Below are 19,364 nucleotides of genomic sequence, written 5' to 3'. Positions count from 1 at the left end.
GGTAACTTCATTACTGAGCTAGTACGATGACCCACTGTTGAGTGTGTCTGCCCCATGGCTTCAAGTCCCAAGCCTAGCAGGCACTGTGTTGGTGTTACCTGTTCTTTCTCTAGTTGCCGATTCCAACTTGTTCCTGCGTGGGGTTTTGTGCGAGTATCCCCGTGATGTACCTTCACATTGGCCGTGGTTGGTTCCCTCATCATACTCCATGAGGTCATAAAAGGCTTCCTGATCGGGTTTAAGTGGTTTTGAGAACGCTGTTTTCCCTGCATTTTTATTATATGATTGATGGGAGACATTGCTGTCAAAATGTTCTCTCTCTGGGTCAGGGATCTTTACTTGTGGTCGTGAAGGACTGCAGTGGTCTGTGGGTTTCTATTCCGACCCAGTGTCCTAATTAGAAGACAGTCCTTCTTGATAGTGAAACCTGGTATGTAACTATATGGCCTTTTAGTTCTTTTATTTTATCCATGATAATTTTTTTAAAATTATTTTTTAATTATACTGAGTTTCCTTTTCTGAGAACATTTATCTGTATGTTTTGTGGACCGGAACAAATTTGCACTTTACTCTCCTTCCCGTTTCTCTCTTTTATTTCTACACGTTTTATTAAAACGGTCCAGTAACGGCGCACTGCACAAATACACTTGACTTGATCATTCCCAGTTTTCGGACTCTTTCTCTGTACGTTTAGAATTTGTTTGCTCAGTGGTCTTCCTGAGCAGCTCTTCTTTTCTCCATCCTTAGCGGCCCGCTTCTTCTCTTCTTCTGTCGGCATCTTTTTGCGTTAAAACTGATTGTCAGTGTTTATGTTGCAATTACTTAGTACATTTTCTTTAATTTTTCACTTAAGATGCCTCAAGAATGATTTAAGATGTGAAGAGTTAGGGGAAGTGGCGGCGAAGGTGGTAGTGATGACAACGTTGCCCGTACGCATGTTGCGCGCCCCGTGAGTTGATTCTACAATAACATAAGAACTAAAATGAGGAATAACCTTGGAGGTCAATCATCACCCAGAAAGCGGATAGTAGACTTCACGTAGTATATATGTACCAAATTTCAGGTCAAATGGTTTGCGAGCTGCAGGTCATTTAAAATCCTGGACAGACAAATGAACAGCCGCAGTAGCGTATTATATATAAAGATACCTCATGATGGGTGGCACAGTATCTCCTGGTTAGGAGACCTGGGTTTGCTTCCTGGGTCCTCCCTGCATGGAGTTTGCATGTTCTTCCCGTGTCTGCGTGGGTTTTCTCCCACAGTCCAAAGACATGCAGGTTAGGTGCATTGGCGTTTCTATATTGTCCCTAGTGTGTGTGTGTGTGTGTGTGCCCTGCCGTGGGCTGGCGCCCTGGCTGGGGTTTGTTTCCCAGAGGGGGCTGGGCAGTCTCATGGTCTAGTACCCCTGCAGATTTTATTTTTATTCTCCAGCCATCTGGAGTTTTTTTTGTTTTTTTCTGTCCTCCCTGGCCATTGGACCTTACTTCTATTCTATGTTAATTAGTGTTGTCTTATTTTAATTCTTACTTTGTCTTTTTTTCTCTTCATCATGTAAAGCTCTTTGAGGTACATTATTTGTATGGAAATGTGAATTTCCCCTTGGGATTAATAAAGTATCCTATCTATCTATCTATCTATCTATCTATCTATCTATCTATCTATCTATCTATCTATCTATCTATCTATCTATCTATCTATCTATCTATCATATAGTGCCTTTAATATCTATTAATTGGATATAGCACCTCTATCTATCTATCTATCTATCTATCTATCTATCTATCTATCTATCTATCTATCTATCTATCTATCTATCTATCTATCTATCTATCTATCTATCTATCTATCTATCTATCTATCTATCTATCTATCTATATGTTATTGTTTCCTGCCTTGCGCCCTGTGTTGGCTGGGATTGACTCCAGCAAACCCCTGTGACCCTGTAGTTGGGATATAGCGAGTTGGATAATGGATGGATACTTCATGATGCACATTCACAATTTCAAATGGAACCAAGTTAGCCAAAGATTTCTTTATTTGTAGTTTGTTATTAACTGGTGGCTAGTTAAACCTTCTTTCCATTATGTTTACCCCTGGAACAACATCTTTTTTTTTTAATTTTATTTTTATTTATTTTTTTTGTGGTAGTTGTCAACATTCTCTTAATATCTAAAGTAAAGGTTAGTCCATTGTACTCACTTTGGTGTGTTGTGATTGGCTGTTTCAAAAAACGAACTGCATTTTTTTGTAAAGATCAATGAATAAAGTACACGGCCGTTTCCAATGCAAAGTTGTCATCGTCAAGGTCACATGGAGCTGTGCGGCAAAGGGATTTTAGTAATAATCTGTACCTTAGCTCATGTTGTTGTCAAATGTTATTGCAGAAAATGGGCTAACCCTTGCTAGTTTTGGGATAGATGTATTCTAACTCATTTAAAAGCAGCGTGGCTTTTTTTAAAAGTGACTTGTCTGTAGCAGTTTGTTGTGAAGTCTGAACTTTCCCTCTTTTTCCCTTTAGTTGTATTCAGTGGGCAGTCATGTGGTCATCATTTGAGGAGCTCCTATGTGACCCACTGGACCTCCAGGTAACTTATAATTCCAGTAACACCCTATAGGGGGAAAAAAAATAACCTTTTTGCATGCATTGTACCAAAGTGTTTTACAGTGAATTATAATCTGAAAATAGCAACAGGTAAGTTCCAGTTCTGGAATGTTGACAAAAATACAGTATATTGTTTGCACTTTATTTTTAGGGAACCATAAACGTTATGCACATGTACAACCTTTAAACTGTGTCTGGATAAGAGATTGGGACAGCTTAGCTATTAACTAAACAAATGAGCTTGGTCTACTGAATGGTCTCCTCATTTATCAAATTTCTTATGTTCTTGCGGTAGAATTGTCGGTCTGTCTGTTTTTAACTTTCTTGTCACTGCCTTTTGTGTATGTTGTTTGTTCCTCTTTCTACTCCTATTTACGTTGTACTCAAAACAGTACACCTATATACTGTATAAATTTATGCTATGCAGATGTATCAATTCTAATATGCCTCGTGTGTTATTAATCAAATGAAACATGGGTAGCAATACTTGCTGTCCAGTGGATTTTTCTAGAGCAGGGGTCCCCAACTCCGGTTTCGGAGGGCCCCAGTGGCTGCAGGTTTTCATTCTTACCCTTTTCTTAATTTAGTGACCTGTTTTTGCTGCTAATTTAATTTATTTTGAATTATACCGTATATACTCACGTATAAGTTGGGGTTTTGAAACCCGAAAAATCGATCATAAAATCAGGCCCCGACTTATACGCCTGTTCAAAAATACAACACTTACATCTTCTTGCCTCCTCCAATCTCACATCAGTTTCTCAGACACATTGAATTTTGTTGCAGCAGCGCAGTTACCAATTTCTTTCACCTAATAATGTAAAACCATCTTCATATTTTCTTCTGATCGAACACTCCATCGTAGATAAGGGATGCTCTTACGATAAAGGTGTATGACAAAAAAACCTAAAACAGTGCAAACATTGCTTCGAAATAGTTCATATTTTACTGTGTGATCACATAGGCACAATACATAGGACAAAAAGGCAGTGTGCTTCATGGTTACTCTCTCAGGTGGGCTTTAGCATATTGTAATCTCTTGGACCAATAGCGCGAGTTTTCTGCATTCGACTTGAACGACCAACATTATAAAATACTGGAAATTATACGGTAAAATCAAGCCCCGACTTGTACGTGGGAGGACTTAAATGCAAGTATATATGGTAATTTATAATTGACTTGCTCTTGAAGACTCAGACCCCTTAATTGTTTCTTTTTCCTTAATTAGCAGCCAAACAATAATGAGATACCAAATTAATCAAAACAGGACCAACATTGAAGGTTGAAAGATGAAGGTCTCAGGAATGCTGATCTGCTCAGGTCCCCAAAACATTTTAAGCGATGCTCTTAGAAAAATCAGCAATTTTGGAAATGTTTGCCATTGCACAATGAGAGCAGCAATAAGCCATGGAATTAAAGAACGGGTTTAATTAACGACAAAACTCGGCACCTAATTAAGCAACTGGTTGGAGTGAAATTGGTTGGAGTTTGAGGCCCTGACTTAGTTGGTCTTCTGTTGGCTCACCCACTTCACATTTCATGTCTCTTTGGGTGCCATGTAAGGAAAGAAATTGAGAAATTTAGCGGAACACATTTTGGGGGGGGGGGGGGGGGCAATTAAAATAGAAGTTAGCAGCCAAAACAGTGTACTAATTAAGAAAAGGGGTTAGAATGAAAACCTGCAACCACTGGGACCCTCCAGGTGCAGAGTTGAGGACCCCTGTTCTAGAGTGAGGCTTAGTGAGATGGCTTCAGCATATCTGTTCCTCCAGTGTCTGTCTTGACATTTGTCTTTGAGACTGGCCAGCCATGTTGTGTGTTGTGCTGTGTGTGTAGCATTTCCTTCATATGAAGGCTTGAAGTTATACACAAAATTAGTTCACGCCATTTCTTTAGTATTATCGGTGCAAATGCCAGACTGAAGCTTCTCACGTGAGCTTGAAGCTGTTCTGCAACTACTTTTTTCAAGCTCATTTAAAAATAAGAAGGTTAATGTGAAGTACTTCTGTAATTATTAAGCAGTTTTAGGCCTAGCTTACATTTTATTTTTCACCCTTCATTTTAGAACATTAAGAACAGGCCATTCAGCCCAACAATGCTCACCAGTCCTGTCCAGTTATTTCTTCCAAAAAAACATCAAGTCGAGTTTTGAAAGTCCCTAAAGCCTTACTGTCTACCACACTACTTGGTCGCTTATTCCAAGTGTTTACTGTTCTTTGTGTAAAGAAAAACTTCCTAATGTTTGTGTGAAATTTACCCTTAAGTTTCCATCTGTGTCCCTGTGTTTTTGATGAAAACATTTTAAAATAAGTCTCGATCCACTGTACTGATTCCTTTCATAATTTTAAACACTTCAGTCAGGTCTCCTCTTACTCTTCTTTTTTCTTAAACTGTAAAGGCTCAGCTCTTGTAATCTTTCCTTATAATTCATCCCCTGTTGCCCTGGAATCAGCCTAGTTTCTCTTCTTGGGACTTTGTCTTGTGCTGTTATGTCCTTTTTGTAGCCTGGAGACCAAAACTGCGCACAAGACTCCAGATGAGGCCTCGCCAGTGTGTTATAAAGCTTAAATATGCTTTATATGGTTCATAGGGTAAATATGGTCACATGTGTAGTGAAATTCTTACTTGAATGTGCTAATCAACAATGCAATACAGCACCGGTGACCAGCTACGTGATCAGTTAGGAGTTTTGAGGTAAGCTTTATATACTAGCTTAACTACTTTACAGAACCTCAACACATTTAGTACTGTCACATGTACAAAATACAGCGTTTAATTCTCACCTGCATGTCCACAACCAATACGAAATATTCTAATAGAAAAGACAGCTTGCCTATTGTACTCCTTATCTCTGTTCCCACACACTTTCAGTGTAGGAACCTTGTGGGGGAAATAAAACCTGAACAGCAAGTGTTAGTCTTTCATTAATGGTTTAAGCAAATGTATTTTTTGTAGACTATAAAAGGCTGATTTGGTTTTCTTTAAAGAAAGTTATGGGCTAAAGCTTGTTCTATTAATTCTGTTGTGCTGAACAGCCATGAGGTTACAGATGTGTTTCGTAGAATGAAAAAAAAGTCCTATTTCCAACTCCTGCTTTTTGAAATATTTTCTAATATTTGTTGACAGCACTTCCAAGACTAACTAAGCAAAGTTTAGACAATGTACTGTTGAGTATTCTGTGTACTGCAACCGCCTGTTTCTAGTCTTACCTTGGAGACTGGCAAGATACCTGCTTATATGTACACCAGTTGTATGTTGTTTGTTCACAGGTGGGCAGCAGGGCTTACCCCTCAGATCTAGGGTTATGGGTTTGGTGCATTAGAACTGCGCCAGTCAATAAAGATCTTTTGATAATGTCAAGAATGGCTGCTGCCTGAACAGGTAGGCTTCATTTTAGAAGTGGAAATGTCACAAAGTCCATTATAAATATCACTAATTTGTTTTCTGAATTGTCAACTTTGCATTTTAGAAAACTGGAACTTGTTTCTGAATTGTTAATCATGTATTGTAGATGCCTAAAATTTGAATGATGACTAATAAGAATTTTTATTTTAGGTATGTGAAGTCATTTTTATGATTTAAAAAAAAAAAAAAAAATTAGGTATGGCTCGTCAAAAGAAAGCAGTAAATATTTAAATGGTTTTCCTTGATGCACACCACAGTGTGGTGCAGTGGTAGGTAGCACTGCTGTCTTGCAGTATCATGGGTACACATCCTGGGTCCTCCCTGTGTGGAGAGCACTTTGAGTAGTTAGAAGAGTGGAATTATTATTAATGCAACTTGTTTGGAAAAGAGAGGTCCATTTTTACAAAGTTATCGTCGTATATAGGTTTCCACAGACGCAATTCTAAAATCAACCTTTCTAGATGTTTTGAGCATCATAGAATCAGAAACTAAACTTAACTTGATAGCACATTTTGGATCCTATCACCAAAACCCCTAGCACATGGAAGTAAAGGTCACAGTTTCGAGCTTGGTGACTGCAGTAGTATTGCTCATTACAGTTGGCATAGGTCCTGGTTCTCTTGTTTGTTTGCTTAGTTAAGCAGGTTAAAAAAAATAAATCGTTGGCTGGGTTTGTATTTGGAGATTGACGTGTATTGCTATTTTTAACAAAGTTAGGTTTATAGTTGAGCAGCAGACAACTTTCTAGAAATAAATTGACATTTTTTAAAATATAATTTGTCATTGAGTGATCAAATATATTCTATGTGTTGTCACATACGTGCACATGGGAGGCAGCTAAAGGACTCAAATAGTAATAATTCCATGTCTGACCAGAGGGTGGCGAGGTGCACTGACATTTTCTGTCAATCCTCAGCAGACCATTCACAAGAAATTCCCCAGTGTTCCGGCCCCTGTGGAGACGCCACTTCCGGTTACGATGACCACGACGACATCACTTCCGGTTCTGGGGACCTGTGATGATGTCACTTCCTGCCTAGACCTTCAACGCCGCCATCTTTGCCAAATGTCATCATTTCTGATTTGGACATTGAACCAGACACAACTCCTCCAAAAATTAACCCTTTTGCAGCCATGGCATAATACACTGGTGGCTGCCCCTAAACCTTTTTTTATGTCTCCTGATCATTCTTATGACAGTCTAAACATTTTTAGCAGATTTGTCAGTTTCGTACAAAAACCAAAACATAAATAACTTTTTTTTTATCTGTTTTGTTTTTGTCTGTTTGTCTTTTGCAGATGATAAAGTCTCAGTAAACATACCAGTTTCAACTTCACGGTTGAGATGAGTGTCAAGAATACTGAGATGTGATAAACAAGAACTAAGAAAGCAACAAAACAAATGCAAAGCTTCAGCACAACAAAATGAATGACGGAGTAGTTTTACAGCAGATCTACAAAAGCCTGCACTCTGGCGCCCCTATCAATATGGGAAGTCATGAATTAGCGTCTCAGATATGTCCTGGTGGTGTGGGTCAGCATCTTAAGACTTTTGAAAATATGAATGTCTGTCGCAACACCGAGTCCAGTGACATTTGTGATCCTCCACTTTCACGGCTTCAAGGAGTACTTGACAGCTCAATGAGTCACCATCATCAGGAAACTCGACAGAATGAAAAACTGTGGCTTCAGCTAAGCCTGATTGAGATGTTAAGCTCCACTGTGGTATCGAACATCACAGAAAAGACCCGTCAGGAAGGGGGTACAGAAGTGCTGAGGATATTACTGACAGAAATGAATCTTATGGCAAAACTTGTAAGTTGACTTTTTTTTTTTTTTTAATTGTTACATCTTATATTACTTGTATTCAAATTTTTCATATTTTAGTATGCCTTTTTCCCCAGATTTTTAGAAAAGTGCCTCATTTTTACATTGATTAAAAAACATATTTTCAAGAAAAGACTGGGGGGTTATGAGGGCGGCATAATGGTGCAGATGTCAGAGCACTGTGACAGCTCCAGAATCCTGCAATGCGAATCCTTGCTCATGTGTGCCTATTTGGTGGTTACACCTTCTCCCATTTTCAATGGGGTTGTGGGGGCTTGTGAGGCTGGGGATTCTTTTGGGAGCTCAGGGTGCTCAAAGTTTTATGTGTTAGGATATGTGGGCCTTGTGGTACACTGCTGCCCCATTTAGGTCAGAATTCAGAAATCACACGAATCTGTTGAATTCAAGTTACCTTGTGAATTTTGCATATAAATGTCTATGCATAGAAGTGTGTGTGTCTGTCCGGCCCGGATGTGAGTGGTGGAGTCGGGGTAAGGGCTCCACCTCCGAGGATACGCAAGCGAGGTCAGCTCATTGGCAAAATGAAACCTCTGAAGAAAGCCACTCGCTTAGTGGCTAATACAGAAGCGAGACGAGTACATCGGCAAAACCGTATCCCTTTTACTATTCCTTCTGCTGCTAATACGCAAGCGAGGGGAACATATCAGCAAAAGGAAACCTCCAAAGAAAGATAAAGTTGCTTAGCCACTAATACACGAGAGGCAAGTACATCGGCAAAACGCTATCCCTTTTACTTTTCCTCCCTCTGCTAATACACAAGCGAGGGGACCATGTCAGCAAAACAAAACCTCTGAAGAAAGACAAAAGGCACGTAGCCGCTGTTATGGTGTATAAAATCTACAAATTATTCTGTAGATTATTATATTTTGCTCAGTCCCAACAAAATGAATTCAGATGTAGGAGACATTATAATAAAAAGGCATATCCTCTTCCATTACACCTCACTTTTATAACAGTTGTTCACAGCATAGTGCTAAAATGGTTTTACAGCCTGGGAAAGGAAGACTGAGTCGATGCCTCAGGATATTGATTACTTTATGGATGGACATCTGGGACAACAATTTGGTTTACAGTCTGGGAAAAGATAGATTAAAGAATTTGAGCAAAATTCATCCATCATATTGACAGCCAGCCAATCGGGTGCATGAAACATTCATATGTTGTGAAACCACGGCATGAAACTTTATAATAAATATGCCTCATTTGAAAGCAACATCAGAAGAAGAAGAGAAATAGTGATGACGGAAGAGCGATGTCCGAGAAGAAAACAGGCACGTGTGACCAGTTTTCTTCCGATTGTCAGTTAACAGCATTTTCATGAACCTCGATTGCTAAATCAAATGCCACCCTGCGACATTCATCCTTGTTATCTGTAACATTTTTCGTAAGCTTTTTCTAAAGATAAAGACATATCTATAATCTATCCAGACTTTTCAAATCAGGTTTATTTTCTATTATTCTTTGTTCCAGTGGTATTATTATTATTATTATTATTATTCCTGTAATAAATACCATGCTGCTTTTAACTTTCTATGCTTTGTCTTAATGCCTATAGATTGATTGAAGTAATAAGTTAGATTTCTTTGAGCACCTGGTGCAGCCGGAGGGTTGCCATTTCCTCTCTGCTGCGAGGTTTATTAGGGCTGAGGGTGAGCGCTCCACTCAATATTAGGGAACCGTATGTAAAGTAAGGTATTCTTGGCTGATAAATGACCTATAGTCAAGAGTCCTGAGCCTTTGTATGTTTAAATGTATTCTTGTAGACCAAAAGTAATATTTAGGTCTGAGATATCATTAAAACATTGTATGCTGTTTGTGCCGGTAATAAGTAAGTCTCTTGAAGTGCTGAGTGACAGGCTGTGTTATTCCTAAAGCACTTGTGTGGTTTAAAGTGCTAAGGTTAATCAGCGTGTGTGTGTCATTCATGGGGCACTGTTGTGATTATAGTCTGTGTGTATGCGTATAGCTATGTATGTGTGTGTTCATCTTTAAGTGCAACAGTAGACCAACCCAATAATGAACTTCGAGTACACTTACCCTTGAGAAAACAGGTAAAGGGTAAGTAGAGGGAAATACTACGACTTGCCATGTGCGCCCAAATACGTTGCGTGTGTTAAAGTTTTCTGTGAAGGGCTCCCTGTTTAAACGCGGCTGCCAGTCGTGAACTGGGCCCTTTGTCGCACAGCATTGATTTTTTATAAGGGAAACAAAATTACAAAACAAAACCCTTGGACATTGGGAACGGCCTACTCGAAATCACTGTCCGAATAGTAATTATGTGGTGGTGGAGGAGCATTTCTGCTTCTCTCCGTTAACAGTCAGTCTCGTTTTCATAACGCTGTCGTTTCCTCTCACGATCTCTTCTCAACCTTTCTCCAATCTCGCAGGTTGCTTTGTGGCAATCCAAAGAGTAAGGAAGAACCAATGCTTCTTTCTTGAACTCCAAATGCCGACTGATGGAAAATCACAGAAGTGTGTCCGACTTATATACTCTGACTGCCGACTCCAAGAAGTGGGTGAACATTCGATTTGGACGAAGTGCTGCCAACGACGGTCGATGGAAACACAAAAAACCACAGTCTCGACAACGAAGCAGGTGTCGACGCCAGATCTAAACACACAGCACGGTGTCGACAGTGTTTGTAAACAAAAGTAACAACCAAGGTGTTGTGTATTCAGCCAGTACAAACAGCACGTAGTCTCCTTTAGTTCAATCCTCTTTAATAACCACACTCCAACCTCATCCAACGATCCTCCCTCTCACTTCCTCTCCTCCATCTCTACTGCCCTCTACTGAACACAGCAGGAACACCACACAAGGCAGTGAATTCGCGGACAAACAAAGATCAAGATCTAAGTGAAGATTATATATAAAGATAAAACACAAGCGATGTGAGCACATCGGGCAAATGAATCCTCCCAGGAGAGAGATGCCCAGAGTAGTTCCTTTCAATCACCTGACATCTCTACATTTCAGTTTTTTTTCTGACGATTTCAATAGTTTCTAGGACCACGGGCTTTTTACAGAACGGGCTTATACAGCTATTATTATTATAATCTGCTTAATATAATTTTTTACAGATTTGTTATTTGAAAGTGTACATTTCCATGTCCTTTTTCACCAACACCAGATGTTTTCTGAATAATCTCCTTAAATCCAAGTTTATTCGTTTGTTGTAACCAAAGTGTGTAAATTGTTAGTTTAGTATAAAAATGAATTAAAGCTTTGGTAAATGCATACTATGAGATAATACTAGTTAAGAGATTTTAAAAATGTATACTCTTTTAAATATTGATCATTTTCTTTTTACTAAGCTAGATAAACATATGGCAGTACTTTTTCTATTTTCGTGATGCAAATTGGTGGGTCACCGCCCCCACTGTCTTAAATTATTAGACTGGCCTACCCCAACAACAAATACTAACCTTAAAGTTAGTGGGGGTGGAGCATAGCTACCTATAGGTCCCTAATGTTAATGTTCCCTTTGGGTGCGTCACGATAATATAAAAGTACCCATATGGCATATCACTTGTGGTGTTTTACAGCAGCTGATGAAAACTGTCTTATTGATTTTGCGGTGTAATGGATTAATATTTTTTTTTTTAATTTTTACGGATAGACTTCTATGTTTGAAGATCATGAAAAGTTGTCATCCCATTTGTCAATGAAGTGTGCATCATCAGTTGTGCTTTATGAAATTTATACTAATGTAAGTATATGAATAAACTCTGCCAAAGTTTTCCTTTCTTCCTACTTGACAGAATAGTAGTAGAAGTAGGACTCAAAACATAGTGTTTGTTTTGATTTCGTTACAGTGAATATGGTGAAAGTTCTAAATTATATGTTTTTGCTTTAATAAAATCTATTTTTTCTTATCAGACTTTTTACAACATGTTGCAGGTGTACATCTCCATTAAATATATAGGGGGACTACATCCTGTGCCATCTGTCTTCTCTAACTCCAGTTAGATTGGACACTAAAATATATTTGGAACTTAAATATACGCAGGTACTGTTGCATAGGTTTTACGGAAATTTCGCCCCAGCATGTTTCGCCCCCAGTACATTTCTCCTCCATGATATTTCTCTCCCACCCAAGTAACTTCTAACACCTATACCCAGACATTTTGAGTGTTCAAAGTTTCTAGAAAAAATAAAGTGAATAATCGTTCTCAAATGCAAAAAAAAAAACAAAAAAACAAAAAAACATACCCCGTGAAGGCAACAGTAGACATTTTCTTATAGTCCATAAGCAATCATTTTAACACAGACACCCTTCGATGTATTTGTCAAGTTTTTAAAGATGAGTCCATGCATGTTGCTTCTTGTGGACACTAACATTTAGAAAGTAGATATTCTAACAAAACAATATGGTATCTTTTACAAAGTTGTTTTTTTTTTTTTTTTTTTTTTTTAAGAAGATAGTGTTATTTGGGGGGGTGTTCAAATTCTGACTTTGAAGCATTTTGGAAAGAGGTGAATGGTAATGTATCATCTAGGTTTCATGGAGCAGCATCCTGCTAAAAAGTTCTTTTGAATATGGGCCAATCCTTTTATGAAGGGATGACCCTGATGAACAGCGATGGCCTCATATCCCTTAGGATCCAAATGATGCTCAATTTGTATTGAGGAACCAATTGTGCACACCTCCATAGTACACACTATGGTAATGCTTTATTTACAGGGAAACCTGTGCACTTCAGGTTTTATTTAACATTTCTATTTGTTTCTAGAACGTGTTTGATGATGTCTGGATCCAAATGTGCATGGAAACAATGAAAACGGGAGTTTGTAGTAAGGCGTTGTATGGATGTTTATGGTCTTTGACAGCTGTGATAAAAGGAATTATTAAAGGAAGATTTGGTGATAAAAGAAGTAAGTAAACTTTCCTAATGATGTGTGGACACTGAAAATTGACAACCTGTGTGGGACTGGTTAAACTAAGCAAGTTTAGAATATTGTGGTTGCATTTAACATAAGATGTACAACTTATTTGTATATGTGTATTTTAAACGCACCTGTTTTATTTTTGGTTTAAGAGTATTTTCTGGAAGCTAATGGAGTTACACAAAGGCTTCTCAATGTTTAATACACAGAACAGTAACCAAGAAATGGTTTTCCTGGATTACCAATGGTAATGCAGCATATACAGCTCAAATCCCATAATAGCGAATACCAAAGTAATGAAATTTTCAGAATAATGAGATACTATTTGTGGGCCTGGACAAATGTTCATATGACATTTTAAATGAATTTTGTTTTAATGAAATGTAAATTTCAGTATGATTTAACTTTTTTTTTTTTTTTTTTTTGACCAAAAATGGCCACTGACGATAATAGTGCGATGCAAAAAATACTTAATGTATGTGAATTTCAGTATCGATCGATCGTTCGCTGTGCTTACATTTTCCGCACTGAGTCTTGGGGAGTATCTCAAAGAAAGAGACTGTGTGTTGTGAAACTTTCGGCTCGGTGAGAGTGTAGACACTGCATCACACAGGTGCAGCCAAATTCAGAGTCGGTACTCCACCTAGCCTCCTCAGTGCTTTTCTTTGAGATGAACAGAAAAAGTGAAAAACTGCGTTGGTTTACACTGAAAGAAAAATTAACAATCCTAGTAAAAGCATTCGTAATTTGCCCTTGGTTTACTGTTTACCAGAGTCGGCGGAGAAGCCACGTAGCTGTTCTTGCATCGCTGCCATGAGAGATGGCGACCCCAGTCACAATAGTACAGGGTAGTGCAGGGAAATAGGAAATTTTGGAACTTAGGTGTTGGCCACCCTGGGACGTCAGCACTTGTTTGGGACCAACGTGACCTTGTTTAGAACCCCTTGCCATTAGTTATAATGGAGCAGTGGAGTGGTGCGCAACGAGCATTCACAATGAGAGCCTTTTATAAGAATGGTGATAGTGTGACTGCTGCGCAAATTCAGGCGTCATTACCAGTTAAGACGTCATGATCGCATCCCGTCCGCTCATGCGATTACAACATGGGTGCGTAATTTCAGAGAATCTGATTCCGCCTTAAAAAAAGAAGTCCCTACATGGAACCACTCTGCATACTGCCCGACAGTCGATGGCAGCTATCCGGCGATTGTTTGGAAGGAACGTCATTTCACGCAATGGTGACATTCCATGGCCTCCAAGATCCCCCAGATCTCACTGCTTCTGTGAGGACATCGTAAAAGCCCAGTGTACCACACACGTCCTACAACCATTGCTGAACTAAAAAGGAGGATTGAAGAGGAAATCGCTGGCATTCCTCTTGACATGTTACGTCGAGCAAGGCAGAATTTCCACAACAGGCTGTCAGAAGGTGTACGGAGAAATGGATAACACCTTCATGATGTTTTCTTCAAAACATATAAAATTAAGTATTGATTACCATCATTAATTGCATATCCTGTACCATAAATTTCATCATTAAATGTATTTTGTAACGTGTTTATTCCTGCATTGAATGTCAGTTGAAAATTTCCCATTTCCCCCGCCACCCTGTATATGTATTTTCCCTATATTCATTATAACTAAATGGGTTTCGTTATAACAGTATTACACTTTTTCATATAGTCTGTCGTCGTCCTAGTGGCAGGGTTTTGTGTTAATTCAGTGCTGCCTGTGCCTGAGTTGGAGGTGCATTTTCTTCTTATGTATTAGTTTCCCTTGTACATGCAAAAGAAACATGCAGGTGAAATTTCTAAATAGGCCCAATAGTGTGAGTGTATGCATGTGTGATCCCTGCCATGGACTGGTGTCTCCCCCAGGATTGATCTCTGCTCTATTTGTAATGCTGCCAGGATGTACCATGGGCCACTATCAAGTTGAACTAAGTTAAGTGGTTGCAGTGATGAATGGATAAATGGATTGTATGTAAAAAATATTGTAACAGAACGGATAGAACAGTGAGACAGTAAAAGGCAAATCGTCATCTGCCATCATCCTTTCTATTACAATTTTAAGTATTAGAAGCTACTTGACTTACAGTTTGTGTAGGAGATGGAAAGTAAAATCTATCCATTTGTTTGGCTTTACACAAGCACAGAGAAACAAAAGTTAGCATCTGGTGCAGCCCAAGCCTGATCTGGATGCTTAGACCATTGTCAGTAAGAATTACTCATATAAGGCCAAGTAACCTTGTATATAGTGGGTTTGGACACACAAAAGGAAATGAAAATCAAAATGCCTATTTGAGTGTTTCTTTATCAAAAATGCAAAGTCACTCATAGCTGTTTTAAATTTCCTGTTTTTCAGGCATCTTGAAGGATCTATTCATTACATTCGACCCTGTGTTTAATAGTTTATATTACGCCATCTTGTCTCAGTGCCACAGAGATACCAGTGTGAACTCTGTATGCTTGATCTCCTTTTTTAGTTTACTCGAAGCAATGACTGCCACCGCGTTGCACTTCAGTCTGTTGCAAACCAGTCCGAGGCTTCTATTTCTGCAGGCGCCAGCAGTGCTACAAATCATTGATTCACCAGTCCAGTATTTAGTGAAAAAGACAATGTTGCTCTTAGTTAAGAGGTGCCTGCTTCGGAAAGCAGGGGAAGATTTCATGAACATTGAAGTAAAACCTTTACTTAGGACAACCGATGATGTGAACGATAATCTGTATACAATGGCAGATGCCATACTGCAGTCTTTAAGTTCAGGCTGGCTTCAGCAAGTCCCCATCTGTTCACACCCTTGCTACTTTGGAGGGTCAGAAGTTCTGGGGAAAAATGCAATGGAAGGCAAGCCGGATCTGATCATGTTAAGAGCTGTGAGTCTGATTATTTTAAAATCACTGGCGTACAAGACCAGTAAGCCTTCTGAAACAGGTATGTGTGTTTTGTTTTCTTTTTTTTTAAATGTCGCATACCAGAATTTTTGTGTTCTATATCAATATCGGTGACATTTCATAATAATTGATAGCTACTCATTACCACAGCAAATTTGACTTTTTTTGGATAAAATAGTTTAATTAAAACCTTTTTTTTTTTTTGCTTTATATTTTGTGAACAATATTCCTCAAGGGAGGGAGAGAGAGGCAACTAAGTGTCAAATAAAAAAATCAAAAGTCACCAAAAATGCAAGGAAGGTTGAACAAATGGTGGGAGAAAATTGTGCAAGCAGACCTTTTTAGTCCTTACAGTGCCAACAGAGTAGCTGGGCATTTTCTGAGTTTGTGAGTAAAGCTGTCCCCACTGTTTGTTTCATTATCCAAATCGTATTATATAATATCTATTGTTGAATTCTGCTCTGTACTTGTAATATTTCTATTGCACTCTTATATTGTATTAGTCATCCCCCGTGGCTTCGCCCACATATTAGTGAAACAGAACAGTGAGGAGGGCCCCGTGTAGCTCTCTACTCCTGACATCACTCTTCCCCCTCCCCTTGGCCCACAGCCTCTGTCTCGGATTAGCGCAAATATATCGCTCCTGGAAGCAAACTATGATTCTTAGCGCAACCAGAATGTACAAACAAATTATAGGGGAAAAAAAAAAAAAGATCTAAATCCATTAAGTAATTCTCTCGTTCTCTAACTAAGCGGAGTTAAGGTTACGCCTCGAAGCAGATGTGCGAGTGAGGAGGGCCCCGCAGCCCGATGAGTCTCTCTCGGATTTGCGCTAATAAATCAGTACAGTAAGCAAACTATGATACGTAGTGCAATGAGAAAGTCGCAAAGTCAATGGAATGTTCAAGCAAATTATAGAAAAAAAGTGGACAGACATACAAAAACTATAAGAAATTTTGCAATTGGACCACGAAATTTTTAAACCCATTTCTTAGTGAGCACCTATGGGCCAATAGATATGATAGATCTATCTATATCATATCTCTATTTACATCTATATCATCTATCTATATATATATATATATATATATATATATATATATATATATATATATATATATATATATATATATATATATATATATAATATAATGTATGGGTGTTTACCTACCAGGTAACGCTTCTGGTTGGTCAGCAAGTCGGCTAACATCCGCCACGATGCCCTCAGTTGTGAGAAGCAGATCATAGAATGAATGTAATAACCCCGATCTACATGCTGTCAAATGAATGAACCACACGCCGTGGCGCAACATTAGAGGCTTCGCCTCTGGCGCTGACGTCCGAGGTTCAATTTCCCGAGAGGGGGGTGCAGTGAGTGTGTACGCCAGATGAGCCCAGAATGAGGGCGAAACACGTGTCGCGTACTCTTTGCATTTATTTGACAGTAAACTATTTCAACCATTCTATGATCTGCTCCTCACAAACTGAGGGCACCGTGGCGGATGTTAGCCGACTTGCTGACCAACCACAAACGTTACCTGGTAGGTAACCACCCATACAATCAGATTGTGACACAGACTACGAATGCAATGAATATATATATATATATATATATATATATATATATATATATATATATATATATATATATAAAATATACAGTGGTGTGAAAAACTATTTGCCCCCTTCCTGATTTCTTATTCTTTTGCATGTTTGTCACACAAAATGTTTCTGATCATCAAACACATTTAACCATTAGTCAAATATAACACAAGTAAACACAAAATGCAGTTTGTAAATGGTGGTTTTTATTATTTAGGGAGAAAAAAAAATCCAAACCTACATGGCCCAGTGTGAAAAAGTAATTGCCCCCTGAACCTAATAACTGGTTGGGCCACCCTTAGCAGCAATAACTGCAATCAAGCATTTGCGATAACTTGCAATGAGTCTTTTACAGCGCTCTGGAGGAATTTTGGCCCACTCATCTTTGCAAAATTGTTGTAATTCAGCTTTATTTGAGGGTTTTCTAGCATGAACCGCCTTTTTAAGGTCATGCCATATCATCTCAATTGGATTCAGGTCAGGACTTTGACTAGGCCACTCCAAAGTCTTCATTTTGTTTTTCTTCAGCCATTCAGAGGTGGATTTGCTGGTGTGTTTTGGGTCATTGTCCTGTTGCAGCACCCAAGATCGCTTCAGCTTGAGTTGACGAACAGATGGCCGGACATTCTCCTCCAGGATTTTTTGGTAGACAGTAGAATTCATGGTTCCATCTATCACAGCAAGCCTTTCAGGTCCTGAAGCAGCAAAACAACCCCAGACCATCACACTACCACCACCATATTTTACTGTTGGTATGATGTTCTTTTTCTGAAATGCTGTGTTCCTTTTACGCCAGATGTAACGGGACATTTGCCTTCCAAAAAGTTCAACTTTTGACTCATCAGTCCACAAGGTATTTTCCCAAAAGTCTTGGCAATCATTGAGATGTTTCTTAGCAAAATTGAGACGAGCCCTAATGTTCTTTTTGCTTAACAGTGGTTTGCGTCTTGGAAATCTGCCATGCAGGCCGTTTTTGCCCAGTCTCTTTCTTATGGTGGAGTCGTGAACACTGACCTTAATTGAGGCAAGTGAGGCCTGCAGTTCTTTAGACGTTGTCCTGGGGTCTTTTGTGACCTCTCGGATGAGTCGTCTCTGCGCTCTTGGGGTAATTTTGGTCGGCCGGCCACTCCTGGGAAGGTTCACCACTGTTCCATGTTTTTGCCATTTGTGGATAATGGCTCTCACTGTGGTTCGCTGGAGTCCCAAAGCTTTAGAAATGGCTTTATAACCTTTACCAGACTGATAGATCTCAATTACTTCTGTTCTCATTTGTTCCTGAATTTCTTTGGATCTTGGCATGATGTCTAGCTTTTGAGGTGCTTTTGGTCTACTTCTCTGTGTGAGGCAGCTCCTATTTAAGTGATTTCTTGATGTGGCAGTAATCAGGCCTGGGGGTGGCTACGGAAATTGAACTCAGGTGTGATACACCACAGTTAGGTTATTTTTTAACAAGGGGGCAATTACTTTTTCACACAGGGCCATGTAGGTTTGGATTTTTTTTCTCCCTAAATAATAAACACCATCATTTAAAAATTGCATTTTGTGTTTACTTGTGTTATATTTGACTAATGGTTAAATGTGTTTGATGATCAGAAACATTTTGTGTGACAAACATGCAAAAGAATAAGAAATCAGGAAGGGGGCAAATAGTTTTTCACACCAGTGTGTGTGTGTGTGTGTGTGTATGTATGTATGTATGTATGTATGTATCGATCTATCTATCGATCTTGTATATATTAATAAAATCTATAATCAAGGCCATTCTATCAAAAGGCATGGCCTGTTTAAAGCCCATTGCGGCACTCCTTGTGTGATTTTTGGGCTACTATACAAAAAGAAATTGTATTGCATTATCTATTTCGCTGTCTTGGCTGCCTTCCTTCCAACAGTGAGCTCTTGTTTATAACTCCTTCTTGAAGTTCATTAAAAAGAAGCCCAGACTATATATTCATATACTTGGTGTTCAGTGCTTCGGTGTAAAGCTCTTGAGTTTACAAGGCCTCTGTTTTCTCTTAGCACCACTCTTGTCCCAGAGTCTCTGCTACCTGCCCTTCTTTTAACCAGAGGGGACATCTCCTAAGCTGCCTCATCTTTCCTTAATTAAGTAGTACCCCAGCATTTCTTT

At 38.9% G+C, this 19,364-nt stretch overlaps 1 protein-coding gene across 2 annotated transcripts in view; it reads left to right on the top strand.

Moving 5' to 3' along the window:
• The window catches only part of lins1 (lines homolog 1), a 28,212-nt gene that overhangs the window by 736 nt on the left and 8,112 nt on the right, over nt 1–19,364 (top strand). Inside the window, exons 2-6 of one of the 2 annotated variants that reach the window (XM_028823361.2) lie at nt 2,519–2,585; nt 7,307–7,822; nt 11,476–11,565; nt 12,590–12,731; nt 15,108–15,677. In XM_028823361.2, coding sequence (XP_028679194.2) covers nt 7,433–7,822; nt 11,476–11,565; nt 12,590–12,731; nt 15,108–15,677 — 1,192 coding nt within the window. In that variant the 5' untranslated portion in view covers nt 2,519–2,585; nt 7,307–7,432. The remainder of the gene's footprint in view (nt 1–2,518; nt 2,586–7,306; nt 7,823–11,475; nt 11,566–12,589; nt 12,732–15,107; nt 15,678–19,364) is intronic. The other variant, XM_051920430.1, reaches the window with a different exon arrangement.

The sequence above is a fragment of the Erpetoichthys calabaricus genome, chromosome 17, assembly GCF_900747795.2.
Source record: "Erpetoichthys calabaricus chromosome 17, fErpCal1.3, whole genome shotgun sequence".
Classification (NCBI taxonomy): domain Eukaryota; kingdom Metazoa; phylum Chordata; class Cladistia; order Polypteriformes; family Polypteridae; genus Erpetoichthys; species Erpetoichthys calabaricus.
The sequence above is the reverse complement of the archived record's forward strand: the minus strand, read 5'-3'. Positions and strand labels throughout refer to the sequence as shown.